This window comes from Hermetia illucens, chromosome 1 (genome assembly GCF_905115235.1).
Source record: "Hermetia illucens chromosome 1, iHerIll2.2.curated.20191125, whole genome shotgun sequence".
Lineage (NCBI taxonomy): Eukaryota > Metazoa > Arthropoda > Insecta > Diptera > Stratiomyidae > Hermetia > Hermetia illucens.
Window position 1 is genome coordinate 175,203,188 of NC_051849.1, and position 16,424 is coordinate 175,219,611.

The window sequence follows — 16,424 nt, forward strand, 5'->3', positions numbered from 1 at the left end:
TTAGCAGCGCGTGTGGCATGAAATGCTCTATCCATGGAGGTGTCTGCCTAGTCTAGCTACTCCTCCATGAATGCTAGGTTATCCACAGCACCCTGCTGTTCTTTTGGGCTTTGGGTTCCAGCGTGCCGGTGTCCCGCCCTGCGGCTCCGTCCCTAGTTCAAAAGTAATTGCCTGATGGTCGCTGTGCGTGAAGTTTTTGCAAACTTGCCAGGACATATTACGCGCTGTCGCAGAATTAACAAAAGTCAGATTCACAATTGAACTGGACCTCGTTTTCTGAAAGGTGTTTACATTACCTACTTTGGCTAGAACTACATATATCTAATTGGGCGGATGCTTCCAATAAGCTTCGTCCCATTGCGATAGTCTTTTTGCTGCGCCACTCAATAGCCCATGCATTAAGTCACCTGTTATCATCCTTGGACTTCGTTCCATTACGTCGAGAACTAGATTGTGTACCAATTGTTCAAATTCAGGCAACGCGGGGTGTGGTGCGGCGTAGCAACTGTACATGAATATACTGCTTATTTTTGCTCAAACAAAGCCACTAGCTGCCATGTGCCTGCCTAGCACATGGTATATTATATAGTTCGGCGAATCCAAGCCAGAATCGTCGCTCAACCTGTCGAATCTGTGACCCATATACCACTGTGAAAGTTTCTGTAGGGTTTATATATAATGACAATTTTCATCCCGTATTCGTAAGTGGTATGCGCATATAAATCCTGTGTGACTTTGCAATGATTCAGGTTTATTTGATTAAACCTTATTTGCATATAGCAATCAACGGTTACCCGTCCTTCCCTTCCTTTGTACAAAATACATTTGGCGTTCATATCGAACTCCTTTGATCGATCGTTGCCGCTAATGCCTTCACGAAGGCATTTAAAACAACTTTCCCTACGGCCAACAATTTCTGCGCTGCCTTCCTCCAACTTGAATTGTTATTTCAATGCAATGCGGATTTCTTCTCTGGATGTCACCTCATCGAGTTCCTTACAATGTGCGTATGTAGATCTAATTTTTTTTGGCAAATACCGCGACATTTTTCCCAACGAGCCTATAACTCGAAAGCTTTAAATTTTTCCATGCTGAACTTTTTCCGCTCAAACATATGATCTCTTTCCTGGGTCCTTAAGATTTTCCTTACATTTCCACCTAAACTTCTTAAGTCGGTATTAGTGTAAACACAAAACCTTATTAGAATCCAGTCGATGTCCGTCTGTCACACCCGATTTATTCGGAAACGACTGGACTGATTGTCATGAAAGTTGGTAAAGGCGTGTGATCTGTTGTTCCCTTTACATGTAGCAAGTGACGCCATTTTGTGTTAAGATTAAGGGGGGGGGGGGGACTCCCCGTACATGTGAATGGAGGGTGCAACATTTTTTTCATAAAATGTGGTCATGTGGGGCATGAAATGAAAGGGCTCAATTAGTACTTTCCGAAACTATTTCCGTCTTTGATATCGGGTGAAATCTAGGGGAGTGAGGGCTCAAAATATGACCATCAAAAAGTGTAACAGGTCTCATTCTCAGAACCTATCATACGAAAAAATCTGAAAAAAAACTCACAATGGTGCATCTTTACGAAATCTAAGCTTCAAAATACATACATCCATACCTGCACAAATAAATTAAATAATTGTATATTTCCCAATTTTAGAAATTTGCCCGGCAACCCCCTTTATGTCCATTATAAAAGTACCAAATTTGGCATGGGTGTAAGGGATAATATATTGCACAATTTGGCCAAGAGCATTGGCATGGGATATTTAAATCACTCTGTTCTGGGCATGTTGCTGCTATTGACAGAACTGAGCTATTTTAATATCTCGAGTCAATGATATCAGCCAATGGACAACTGCGTTATGCTCCTGACATAGAGAAACACAAACCTTTTATACCTGAAGCGTCAAGCTTGCGGTTCCTGACTTGTTTATCTGATTTAGGTTAAATTCTTCGCATTTACTAATAATATTATACTCTTGTGTGAAGCGTATGAGGTTGACTATTATCAATACAGGGCTATCCTTTAGATATTTAAACCGCTTTCTAAAAAATAAAAGGGAATCGAATTTTTAGGTATGTGACACGGAGCTGTCGTGCACTCGTCGCTCCTTACATTTTCTTCTTTTTCTTCAGTTTTTGTCCCGTTTACCAGCGGGGTCGGCCCGTCTTTATTCGTTTCACCATTTCATTTTATCAAATACGTGACCACGAAGTAATCGCGAGGCATTTAAATTCCCGTCCAGCGTACCAAGCCACCGTTGTTTGGGGCGGCCTTTTGGTCCGTTACCACTGACTTCTATGTTCAGACCAATATTGGTAAGTGAATTCTCGTTAGTGCAAATTACGTGACCATACCATAGAAAACGCCTCATTTGCAGTTTTTCCACGATCGGTACAACCTCATTTTAGATGCGATCACAACGTGTCACGCCACTAGTCTAATGCAACATCTTCGTTCCCATTAACGCGAGACACCGTTCATTTTCTTTTATAGTTGATCAATACTTAGAAGATGGACGGTAATTTTTTAGATTTGAGACGTTCTCTGATACGTCCATTGGCTGAAAGCATTGACCCGAGATAGGGAAACACAAAACCTATTATGTCATAATCGTCAAGCTTCTGGTTTCCCGAATTGTTTTCCTTTTAGGCGATTGATTTTGTAAAAGTTCTTCCTTTTTGTCTCGCATTCTTTTACTTGGCCGGGGGTCGATGACGTTGCGATTTAATGCCGCTTGGGTTCCTTGTGACGCTATTAGGACTGCAGATTCCGCCTGTTTCTTAGGTCTTCGTTCTTCCTCCTGCATAAATATATATTATAAAACAACCTGATGGCTTCCATCATGTTGTGCATGGCTTGGTGCACATTGTGCTTATCCTTGACGAATTCGGGCAAGTTAACTATTTTAGTTCCAAGGTGCATGAAAAGCAGTTCTTCCGGATCAGAGCTCTGTTCTTGGTGAGTTTTTGCTCCTGTTACAAATGTCTTCAATCAGGGCTTGGATCTGATCGCCCTAATAGGCCTTTAGAGGATTCGCGTACTGCATCATGGCCAGCAAACCAAAGTTAGGACAGCATTTCCCGGTGCCACTACTATGGAGGTTCTCCTCGGCTACTGGGTTTTGGTTTGACCGACAGAGCTGCTGCCTCGTCTTTCTCACTGCCACCTCTCAGCATTGAATTTATGTTCATAAAAAATATCAGATAGCAGATATCCGAAGGAAGGGTGAAATTAAAAGTATTCACGCCGCTGAATGGCGAAATTTGATCTTTAGCCGTCAGGCGAACATTTTTGTGGAAGAACCGAAGGTCGCTAGAACCACCCCATTCCCCCTTGAAGAAGTGGGACATAAAAACCCTGGTAAGGATTTTAACGGAACACTACTTGTTAAACTAAGGCACGGACACAAAATTGGAGTGGTGGTCTCGACTATGTTATTAGCTGCATGGAGGAGGAGGAGGAAGAGACGTCCCTGAACTTCATATGCAATTGCGCGTACTGCTCCGACCGCAGGCAAAGATTCTGGATAAAGTTTTCTTCAATGAACAGTCTGCGCATTCTCTGCCCATGGAGAATGTTCTCAGATTCGGTAAAGTTTGCGGACGATGTAGGCGGGAGGCCAATGAATAGGCAATGTCCGAGGATGTTACACAAAGAAGACGAGGCAGACCCTGCCTAAGATGAAGTTATGGCGCAGGTCAGTATACCAGATAGCTTTTAGGGACATCGAATTGGTGTCTTTCGGCGCGAAATCGGGGTTAAGGCAGGCCTAGACCGGATATCGGTTGTTGCTCCGTTGATGATGATGGTTCTTACAGGCCTGAGTGAGATAGTACGAAAGGGCTGAGTGCTTGCATTTACGGCTTCCCTCACTAAAATAACTAACCCAACATAACTATTTATTACCCTCTAAGTGCAATTACAATTGCATCACCTAGTAAAATTTCCATGTCCGCCACGGTACATATCCGACCCTTCCTCCCCCTATACGGGGTTGAGTCAAAAATTCAAAGCTTACCATGACGATATAAAAAAATCCATTGTGCGGGCCATAAATTGATAGTGGCTGCCATCGGGTATGAAGAGGAGGCACCTCCCCTTAGCCCTCCATTATCGAAGATGGAATTGAAAATTTAACTTCTGCGGAAAAATCAACTCATTATTTGATTTGGTCCTTCAATACAGCCTATAAATTTCCAACATTCCATTAATTTTTCTGCAGACAAAATATAGCATTATACCCGAGGTAAAACTTCCTATGCCAGATTTTATGAAGGGAATGCCATTTTTTATGATCCGAATATATTTAATTTTTTGGGCAATTATATGAACTCTGGAGCAATTCCCATGAATTTTACAACATTTTTCTATGGAATTCCCCTTCGTTATTGGAACTGTTTTCATAACCGAGAGAGGAATGAAGAATTGCCTGGGTAGAAGGAAATATAAACAATGATGAAAAATGTCGGGTCGAACACATTAAACATATTCTGCTTCCACATATCTGAAAGTTAAAGCAATCAGTTTTCATAACTTTTCCAAGCTAACATTTGGGCGAAATTTCATAGGATACGTCCCTTTTCAATGTAGAAATAATTTTGCTGTGATAAGGAATGGATATTACAAGCTACGTTGAATCTGAAATGATCGGCAGTTACCCATATGTATAAGCAAATCTACCCTTCTAATTACATTTTCCCTTTTCAGGTAAGAATGGTTTCGCAAGGTGCTCAAACTAATGGCATTCTGAATGGGCGTAAATTGACGAAGAGTCTGTCAGAAATGTCTGGCGGCAGAAGTCAGGATCAAACTGTTACCCTGGATGAACCGAAAACGTAAGCAAATTTTCACATCCTAATTATATTTATGGTCCAGCTGTGCCAACACATCAGTTGAATATCTAAAATGTAATTTTCCTTAGACTATCCGAGCATGAACAACTTCATCGAACATATTCAGAGGAACCACCACGTTCACCACTTATGGTTCCCACTGCCCATTACGATGAACGCTTTTTTGACCAAGTGCCACCATCGCGGCCTGTATCATCCTCTCGGAACGCAACGGACCAAACTTCCATCCATTCCCGTAATCACTCCCAGGATAGTGTGGCATCGTACCGGTCATCCGATATGACAATAATGACACCGGCCTCGTCATCAATGGGTTTCTCCTATGGAACCGGCATCGGACGTGGCCCCATTTCCTCGACCCAGAGTGTTGCCAGCACAGCTACAACAACAGCATCGACAACGAAAACGTCTCAGGACATGGCCAGAAGTTTGTCACGTGCAGCCAGTGCAAGCATGAGCAGCCATGGCACATTTGACTACGAATCGAATAGTTTACCGCGTCGTACGTGTGGTCATCATCCTCGAGAAGAATTCTACACATATAGTTTGCCCCGCGCCCCGACTACATATCATCAACACGAAGTCTGTAGACACGTGACGGAATGTTCGGAACTATTAAACGGTACAATTGTCGCAGGAGCTACTACGTTTCATAAGCCCAGGGTATCCCGCGAGAGTTCAACGGATTCGACAAACGTTGCCTTGGAACGAAGACGCGCCTCAGTTGGTCCAGAAATAGCACCAAAAACTCATGCCGTCCTTCGGAGACAGTCCATGCCGTGGCATTATCAGCGCGTCCCTATCCGAATAGAAAGCAGGGACACGTCCGAGGAAGTTTGCTCCACATGTGAATCGGAAGGTGATTCCGTTGGCCTGGAACGACAAAGTTTCGAGCACGTCGATGAAGATGGAGTAGCGAAGGATGAGGTAAGCAAATAATAGAAAGCAAACATTGTTGTAGCCCCAATGAGCGAATCTAAAGGAAAACACGCTTACGCATACATTAGCGCTCATGGAGCTCTAAATCCCAATAATGGTTATTGATTGATTAACATTTCACGCCGAAATAGCCTGCAGTTTAGTTCCGGCAAATATCCTGTCGAATTTAAATTTAATTCATCTATGGAGTCTGACTGATTCACGTTTATGCACAAATTTTAGTGACACAATGACAGAGCAGGAGCCATTATCCAATTACAAACATCAATTTGCAGGTTATAACCTGTGATTTGGCACTTCCTGAAAGGAGCACCACCTTCTAATCAACAAAGAACTGCCTAATAACCTCCGGTCTTGAATGAAGTGCTCTAACCCACTTCAAGGTCCTGATCCAATATGGATTGTTGCGTCAACGATTATTATTATAATAACCTCCAGAAGTAACGAACATATTTCCTATAATGAGCAATTCGACTTTTCACTATTGTCCTTTTGAAGCTCAAAGGACCTAAGCATCCAAAGCGGAAACATTCAATTGGTATCGTACGTAGCACATTGTAATCCCCACAAATACTTTTGAAAACCTTTTGACTACGCCCACCATATAATAAGCCGATTCATAAAATGCCAAACTTTTTCAACATAAGAAATAACTGGCATGTGAAAAATTAATGCCCTCACTTACCGCTAATTAAAAAGGTTGCCTTTTATATCCAGTCTGAAGGAAGCCACGGATGTAATCTAAAATGTGAAATGTGCTTCTCATTTGTAGGCTTTATACTGAAGCTAATTTATCTTGCCGATTTTCAGTTGAAATTTTATGTGTTTTGGGCGATAATAATCAGGGCGTAGGTACCAAACCGTCCCACATGATTTCCAATTAATAATTGTTTACCAATACTTTCCTCTTTAGTTTATTGACTGCCAAGGATGGTGGGCTTTGCATACAGGTGAAGTTTAGTTAACTTTCTAATTTCGGCAAGTGAAAGTGCTCGTAAATTGCCATAATTCCTAAATAATCCGAATTTACAAGGGCTTCACGGCTTACTGAAAATCGGCGCTACAACATCTTGCCCGAAGGTACTGATTGGACTGCCAAAGGAGAATGCGAAAGTAACTCCTCTAATTTTGAAGGATTCTAAAAAATTTGCTGCATACAAGTCATAATTGATACTAAAATAAAGCCACAACGTCCCCCTCTAAGCTTCGTATGCCGCAAAGAGTTCAAGGATATGTTGCCCATTAAAGCCCGAATAAATGATAATGCTTAGCATAGGAGGCGAAATGACATTAGTCTTACAAGGGAAGCCCAGCTAAAAATAAATACTGAAGTAAGTGTGGGAAGAATGCGGGAGTAGCAATTGGAAGGGGCAGAGTTGTGACGTTTGTGCTGTAGATTAATTACTATCATTAAAAATTGGACGCAGAGACAAAATGGAAATTCCTTACAGGACATTAATACGGCTGCCATTCCATTCATTTACTCATTCCAGCCCAGAGGTCGGTATTTCGAAACAAGTACAATAACGTAGGCCCTCCGGGAAAATGTAAATTTTGACTTATGTTTCGAGAATATATACATAGATATATCAATGGGTGCCAGTTACCCCTGTATGAACATAGCCCGTCGAGGACTAACCGAAACGCTCCTCCTCTGCTGTTCCCATCCGTGGGTCATCTTAAGATAGTGGATTCCACTACAAAATGTAGTTAGCAATGGAGTTGTTGCCCTTTTTTTAGTTTGTCACTTAACCACTGCCACTTGTTCCTTATGATTAACACGTGTACAACCTGTGCGCCGATCGATATTTTAGGTCAAAGTTCTTTTGAGGATTACCAAATGCAATCCTAGATGAGTGAAGCTATTTAGTGAACGTGAGGTGCGCTTCTAGGATAGTGCTTGCAGTACGGCTGGCGAGTACTAGACGAATTACAAACCTTTAGAATAATTTGAACTGATATATCCTATTGCCCAAGGAGAACGCGGTAACCGAAAAGTGCAAAAAGATCGAAACGTCAACCAGGCGACTTTTGAGTCGTACTTGTAAAATATGTTGCCCTGTGAGTTCAGGCTTAAGAATATACTCAGAGTCTTCCCTGCTTGTTGTAAAGGGCGACTAAAGGGGATGACAATTTGTGGGCTGTTCACTATCCTCAACTGGAGCGGGAATTCCAGCGATACAAGTTGAACATTCTAGGCCTTAGCGAAGTAAGATGGTGGTATTCCGGAGAGTACTGCTTTCATTCTTGCAGCAATTGCTTTTTTACTCTGTAAAACCAAGTGGTAGGAGACGCCAATCCATCTCTTGGCCTGGGAGCAAGTTTCTGACAGACTTCTAACTGCAAGATTGCTTTCCAGGTTAAGGAGCGCCACAATTGCAAAACGCTACACACTAATGGAGACTATCGATATTGTGGAGGAGGAAGCTTTCTGCAAGCAATATAAGGCAGTTTGCGGGGAGGCGGTCTTCTCAATTCAATTGTTCAATTGTGGTCGTGATGGGTGATCTGAATGCCAAGGTGGAATCTGACGGGAAACATGGCCTTGACGACCACAATGGTAATGGTGGGAGGTTTATCGATTTCTCCAACTTCCACCGTCTCATGATTGGTGGCACACTGTTCAAGCACAGAGTCTGCTGTAAATTCCGCTGGGTTTTAGCTGGCGGGCGAACAATCAGGTCAGGTCTACCATGTCGCGATCAGCAGTAGACTTAGGAGTTGTCTGTTGGCCTCGAAAGGTATCACCATCTGATGGTCGTGTACGTTCGCTTGGGTTGTTGCATCCGCCAGTTTCCGCAGGGTTGGAGAGCGGCAACCCCTTCAGTTCAACATTGACCGCTTGTATGACCCAGTTGTTGCTCGGCAGTGAGAGAGCTATCTTCCTGATCAAACGGCTGAGTAACCGGCCTGAGAATATTGATGAGCACTTGTCCGCCATAAAAAGTGCCCTTTTTCGGGTGATACACTGGTCGTCAGGTACGTCCCGAAGGTGCAGCATAAGATGTGGCTGACTCCGGAATCGTGCAAGCAGGTCGAGGAACGGGTGAGGTTGAAGGCTCTACTGACCTATACGTGCGATCGCCGCGTGACACGCTCGAACTCCGATACCGTTCGAAATACCGAGAAGTTCAGAAAAGAGAGAATTTACTATTGCGTTGCTCAAGAAAGCGAAAAACCCGCAGATCGCAATGATTTTAGGAATGTATACCGCATCAGCAAAGAGCTTGCATGTGGTCGAAAATGTTTCAATGGTTCTGTAAAGAATGATAACGATCGACTTCTCGAGGATGAACAACTGGAGAGGTGGAAAGAACATTTTACTACGGTTCTTAACTGTATCACATCCGGTAAAGTTCCTCCTCTTGTGGATGAAATGGTTAATCACCGTAACATGCAGATACAGACTTTTTCTCCACACAAATGAGAAATCATTTCGGCCATCAAACGGATTGAAACCGCTGGGCTTGACGTCTCCCGGTAGAGTTACTTATCGTTGAAGATGTGCTGCTTCCACGCGTACAGAAATTTTGAACAAGGAGCAAACCTTTAGTGCTTACGCTTCACTATTGTGAAGTCAATAGCTATTATCAAAGCGACATCTGATAGCGCAAAACGTCACATCCTACACTGAAATAAAATCTCGGAAGATTTTGAGGTACAAAGCCTAGTCCTCCAGAACTGCATCCTGTCACCGTTATTATTTCTTCTTTTTATTGGTGACATATTCATTCAACCTTGTCCGATGAACTTGTATATCTCGTAAGAGTGGTTTCTGTGGTCGGTGGCACCGAACTGGATATTGGCCGACGCAGTAACTTCACTAGATCCCCTATCGCTGCCCAGTTTAAAATCTGGAAATGCAGTTATTTCAACACTAAGATCATGTTGAAACTGTTCTGTGATAGTGTTCTTTCTCTGTTGCTACATGTAAGTAGCACATGGAAAGGGAGCTCCGCTGTTAGCCGAAAGCTTCAGGCTTTTGTCAATACCTGTCTGCGTAATATCATCAGAGTACGCTGGCCAGACACTATCTCAAACGAAGAATTTGGTCAACGCACCGGCTTGCCACTCTTACGCACTATGATCGGAAAACGAATGTGGCAATGGATCGGTCCCGAAATAAGGAGGGGCGACAATTGCATTGTGATCTACGTCATGCAATCAAATATACTCTCTCAAGATGGCTCACGAATGGGTCGCCCCAAGGGCACTTGGCGCAGAACAGTAGAGGAGGATTGTGAACGTCTCGGAAAATCGTAGGGGAGCTGTAGCGTATTTCATATAACCGCGAGCGATAGTGCTTCGTGTGGTTGACGCAATATACACTACCAAGAAGTGAATGCAACCATATACTATATATATTGTAAAATATGTCAATACTATTAGAATGAAAACTCTGAAGTGGACCGATGATCGGTGTGGAAATGAGATGCTAGTAAGAAGTCCGAAACGAGACACCATTAGAAAGTAATCTGAGAAACTACCAGGTGGAAAAGAGACTGCCAGGCTGGGCAGAGTTTTGAAAAGGATGAGGCGGTCAAGTAAGATTCTGTTAGAAAAGCGGATGAAACTTTCACAATTTGCAGAGCTGCATCGACAAAAATCTACACGACTCGGGAAAAGAGGTCGCAGAATTGGGAGGGTGAAAATTTGCTGTTTCTGCAAAACCTCTAGAGAAGGAATTTGAACACTGCGAGGGTACTGATCCCCAGTGAAGAAGCAAGATCGAGCACTTCAAAATACCTGATATGGATGGTATCTATCCATCGATGCTATCCATACTACCTAAATAAACTTCTAAGAAAATATCTTCTGGCATGCTTTGCTCTATGTTACGTACCCATTTCTTGCCAGTAGATTGAGATAGCCTTCATACTGAAGCCTGAAAAAGATGGGCTTAACATTATTCTCGCTAAAATGTCTAAAAAGAGAGTGTAAAGTGTCTAAGAGAATGGAACGCTGACGTGGTAGGGAACAAAGTTAAATTATGGGTGGGAGGTGGTACGAAGAAGCTAGTGATTTTTCAAAAACGTTCTCTTCTCCAAAAGCGAAAGCGAATGAATCAGAAACTCCACTTATCAGGTGGTCACAGAGAGGAACGCTAAATTAATTTGAAGAAAAACATATGAGAAAACAAATAATATTGCTAAAGGTAGTTGCCCCTTCGGCCTAATGCTGCCTTAACAATTTTAATAAACAAGATAGGCGAACAAAAATCAACCCAACTGGCGTGACCAGGGATCTTCTTGAAGATAATTCTATTTCATTATGTGAAGTACTAGGAGTAAAGGCCTCAACCAACGGATTAATTAGATGCTGGAGATCTACCATCGTATTGGATATAAAAAGCCTTCCGAACAAAGCTCTCCTGTCGGTTGCGAAGACCAGCCCGAAGTGGTTCATAAGCACATTTCCATTGTGCATGGTGGAATGGGTATTTCCCTGTAGTGAAAGAGGCAGATGGCTATTTTCATACCACCGTATTCAGACAACATGTGAAAAATATGGGAGATGACGATATACAACAGGTTGCCCACGATTATCAACTTAGTCGGTGCTCTATCAGAGCAACAGCATGAATAGTGTGAGTCTGTTCTTGGGGAAGATATAGCCATTAACAAGTTCTGCATGATGGAGACGCTAGATATTAAGAGTGTCTTTAATTCGGTACAGAACAGCTGTCCATATTTAATTTAACTGATTCCTACCCAAGGTGATGGCTGTATTTTCATTCCCTGGGGGTGAAAGGTCAATTCTCACCACATCCGTTGAGCATTGAGCTCCACTGCTTTTTAAATTCTCAGCCTCCCAGGTTCAGCAAACTTTTTCACGGTTGCCAAATATCATTACAAGCAATTAGTGATGGACTTGTCCATAGCAGAGGCAACAGACCAGGTGCTAATTCACCTGCGCCTTGAGAGCAGCATAATCGAAAGTAGTAGCCAATTGTTGTGTGCTCCCTTATAGATAATAACAAAATCAACATAAAGGTGAATCATGTTGAGGACGAAATCCTGAGCCAATCATAGCAAAAATAATTTTGTTTTTGAATTGGGGGAGTCGTAAATCCGCATTTACTCGATGATAGGATCGGACCTCGTTATCTGCTTTTATTTGCCCATTCCGTGGTTTTTAACGAGCACCTGAAAACGATGTTTGACCCTTTCGCAGAGGCGCAATAGCATCTAATGAGTTAAATAAAGGTGACGTTGACGTTCTTCAAACTGCCTTGTTCAGAAGTCGTGGAGGAGTTCTTCGTCTTTCTTTTCTTTTCCTCAGACACCTCGACTACCCTAATGACATCTGTTTGCTCTATCACCGGGTTATGGAACTGGGACAAATGGCTCTGCATTTGGAAAAAGAGATAAGTTGAGTTGGAATGAAAATAAATACCAGTAAAATGAAGCTTCTCAGTCTCGGGTCTTCGCACTCTAGCTATCTGCATTAATGGGTACAGAATCAAAAACGTCGATTAATTTGTATATCTTATTGTATGCTAGATGCGATTTCGCTGCTTCGTTTAAAATTTGGAAATCCAGTTATCTCAACACCAACATCAAACTGAGACTATTCTGTACTAGTGTCCTTTCTGTGGAAGTAGCACATGGAAAGTTACTTAAAAGCTTCAAGCCCTCCTCCACACTTCAGACACTGATGTCTGCGTCGTATCATCGTAGTACACTGGCCTGATATTATTTCAAGCGAAGAACTTGGTCGGCAAACATGCCTAGTACTTGTACGTACTGTGATCGGAAGGCGAAAGTGGCATTGGATGTGCCACACATTAAGGAGGGCAACAAAGTAGAGCATTCCAAGTACACTTCCTGAGACACCTCCTGAGACTGCCGCATTACTCCAGAATGATTTAAAGAGTATTAACGTGACTGCTATTGGAGGAGCCAAAACCGAAAGCGGGCTGATCTCTGCCAACCAGGCTTTCGAGGTTGATGTCTTCGAGCTAATATTTTGACGTTAGCAGGAAACCAAAAACAGGTGCTCTTTTTCGGAAATTTAACCATAAACCTCTTCTTCCACTCATTGGTATAGACCTCAGCTTACTAGCAGCGAATGAGCCGAAAGTCAGCAGGGAATGAACGGGGTGCATGAAGGCGGCCGCTTTTATCCCATTTAAGCGCGTTAGTTACAAAGGCAATTTTGCTTTTGTTTGGTGGAGCACAATTCAGGTGCTGGTCGACAAGTGGTGAAACTTCATTGGAAATTGTATGGTTCCCTACCTACCATTAAGAACACACACCCAGCAGAATCTTACGACTATTTCCAAGCTCTTTTGTGATGCGGCATATGGTAACGAAATCGATGTTACTTACGGCAGCTCCTGTTTTCTCCAAACAATCCCCCGAATGTCCAATTCAATTATTCTAGGCTCACATTACGTAAAAAAGCGTATAACAGCCACACTCACCCGCAGCTATCAGGGGACATTTAATCTTCTTCGTCGACAACTTCATTTACAACCAGGTGGTGGCGCAATCGTCATCAATATTCCCAAAGATTCTATGGTTTGTGCCATGCGAACATTTTTCGGCTACTGCACGATAGCCAAGGAAGATATTACTAGAGCCCAGATTGGTATCCAGATCGCTCACCAAAATCATTATGTCACCTTTAGGAAGCTTCTTTTCCACTGGATGTAGTTGCACATAAAAAACATCCTTTGGCAGTGTGTGCGAAGTACTGAGCAACTGTGATACACCATAGCCTGGGTCGGAATGTTGTAGTCATGACCCCACCAGAAATCGATTCATCGAGCAAAAGAGACCTCCTCGCGATTGTCGGCAGCATCACGTCGACACCAGATTCGCGTTAGCTTTCCAGATCTTAAAAATGCAGTCCACAAGAGGAGCTACTCTCCAGAGTTCAGCTTACTTCGCTCAGATGTTGGGGAAGGAACATTCTAGAAACCAATCTTAGGCCATTCTCGATAGCCAAAAATTGTAGCCGTATAAGTCCTTATCGAATCCACTTTTGACGTTTCGATAATAAGTTAGTTTCGAAACTTTCAGGTTGCACACTTCGTGTGTATTCTTGAACCGCAACTTTCTTGTTCATAGCTCGCTTACCATTGCTAGCTTAAATTAATTTCTTAAACCTTTCTCTCTTGAATGCTTAGTCCTTTCAAGACCACTCTAGACATGTATTTGTATTAAAAAAATTCAACTGTTGATATTCACACAGTTGATACCATAAATCCATAGATCTTTTCACATGTTCAAAATTAAGTGCTTGTAAACCATAATAAATATACATTCCAAAGAGGACTATTCTGAAATGATTGCTACAATTTGTAGACAGCCCAGACAGAATTCTGTAAAGCTTCATGATAAACGAGGTTTCAATACAGCTTCATGAAAAAATGGAGAATACGGAATGCTCTGGAGTACACATGACAGCAAACAGTGACGGTAAATTTTCTTCTCTACCTTTTATTCCGCGTTACAGTAATATCGATACACTCCCGAATAATGCCCTTTCAGGGGCAGGTACGTGTCTAGGCTGGCACTCATAAATTTTTTAAACTACCGCGTATTATATTTGGCAGCCTGGGTGTATGGTCCGTTAAACATGGGGGAGGAATGCATACAAATATTTCACTTGGTCGGAAAGTTTAACGTCGAATATCCTCTACATTTGGCACAAAAAGACTAACACTGCCTTATAGGATACGATCATTCATAATTATTTTAAAATATTTCCTAACCAATCGAATCTCACTAATAACAAAATGACAGCTATCGATTGTAATCCTACGCTATACAACTTGTTCTATTTCCAGGACGACGACGACCAAGAAGAACAAGAAATATTTATAGATTTCAAGCCACATATATCGCCCACGCCCAGTCCTCGTACACGACGAAAGAAACTCCAAAAAACATTATCCGAGGGTGAAATTCTCTTGGAAAAACGTCAAGGACAACGAGACAGTCTCGTACCTGCAGCTTCAGCATCAGAGGAAGATTTAACTTCACAAACGAATCCTCCCACTTCCCAAGAATATCAATATCAAAATCTTCCAATCAAAGATGAAGGAATCTTCGATAAGCAAAACTTATTAGCACTCCCCGCGGATAACCAGAACGGAACGGGAACTCTACGTCTCAAACGAGAAGCATTTAGAAAGCGCTCGATAAGTTTAGAAGAACCCACTGGCGAGCAAGAAAACCGATTACCCAAATCCACTCCCCCTTCCCCCTGTCAGGAGGAACTGTCGGCAGCAGTTCAATCGGCATATCCTTCGACTGATTCATTGACCAACGATTTGACTCGTGACCATTCTGACGGGATATGGAATGAATCACAAGCAACAGTCCTTCAGGCTGAACCTAGGTAATAAATTCTATTTTAATAGAAAATCTTAAAATTTATGATTATTGCTTTTCTGTCATACTTTCAAATTCCGGCGCTTTTAAATCCCGCTTTTTTCCGCTTTTATTTCCCTTTTACTCGCAGGGAAAATGAACTAGTACCGCCCCTCTTGACACCCTCGTCACGCCGTAAACATTTACTCCTTCAGCATCAGCAACGAAGTTCCATAGACACGGATGCCTTAGACTTGGAAGAGCAATTCTCATCAGATCAGGTTAGTGCGATTTTATGTCAAGTGAATGGAAACCATTGCTATCCAATTTTCTGGTGGATAAAAAACTAGGAAGTGGTGGTAAGCAGTGGTGTCGAATTTAGTTTTTTGATTTGGTAAATTGTACCCACCACAACGGTGTTGGGCATCTCCGGAGTTTAAGTATATAGGATGGTCAGTAGTCGTTAGGTGTCCTTTGGATTTTTGATGACACTATTGAAGAGAGTTTTGAGAAGGAGATCATTAAAATTCTAGAGCATTCGTATCCCCAGATGACTTGAAATATGAATACTAAGTTTCCATGGAATACGGCAAAAGTAGATAGTGGCAGGATAATTTGGTAAATTTGCAGGCATCCCTGGGAGTAAATGGCAACTCCTCCCAAGGATCTGCTCCCATTTCGCCACACCGTATTCAAACATAAACTGGCACCCATAAAATATATTTATTACCAATACCCAACGATGCTAGGATACTTGGTACTTTTTGAAATTTCGCTGTTCGCTGGAGCGATCTATTTTCCCGAAAATCCTTACACGGTCATTTTCTCCATGGGGGATTTGTGTTTCACACTGTAATGAGAGCATTCTATAGTCTCGAGGTCGTATCAACTATAAATCATTGGGTATAAGAAAAAATGGAAAAGTTTTTATCCTGTCTGAAATGATTTGCCTCCCCAGGTCTTTTCGACTGTCATCATTGTTCTCTAATACCATCAATTCCGCCACGGTCTTAAATCGATTGCTGAAAAGATGCCCATTAGCAGAACTCATATCACTCGAAAGGAGAGTTTGGAGCCATGAAGTCCATTATTGTTATTATTTATCTATTTGGCAATAGAAATCATATTGATTGTGACATGAAAAGAGCTCTGACCTTGGCCTTTAGTAAGGAGTTTTCCTGTGTCATCAACGTTGCTATGGATTTCAACAAAACCAGGGAGCAATTTTTTGAAATTAAGCTTGCATAGCGATGTGACGGCGAAATTGGTTTGTCCCAGCCCCTTGATTTCTCCACTT

At 42.3% G+C, this 16,424-nt stretch overlaps 1 protein-coding gene across 1 annotated transcript in view; it reads left to right on the plus strand.

Annotated features, from left to right (window-relative positions):
- The window catches only part of LOC119659515 (FERM, ARHGEF and pleckstrin domain-containing protein 2), a 449,110-nt gene that overhangs the window by 375,141 nt on the left and 57,545 nt on the right, over positions 1 to 16,424 (plus strand). The window contains exons 9-12 of the mRNA XM_038067657.1: positions 4,720 to 4,847; positions 4,934 to 5,792; positions 14,602 to 15,155; positions 15,279 to 15,408. Of these exons, the coding sequence (XP_037923585.1) occupies positions 4,720 to 4,847; positions 4,934 to 5,792; positions 14,602 to 15,155; positions 15,279 to 15,408 (1,671 nt within the window). The remainder of the gene's footprint in view (positions 1 to 4,719; positions 4,848 to 4,933; positions 5,793 to 14,601; positions 15,156 to 15,278; positions 15,409 to 16,424) is intronic.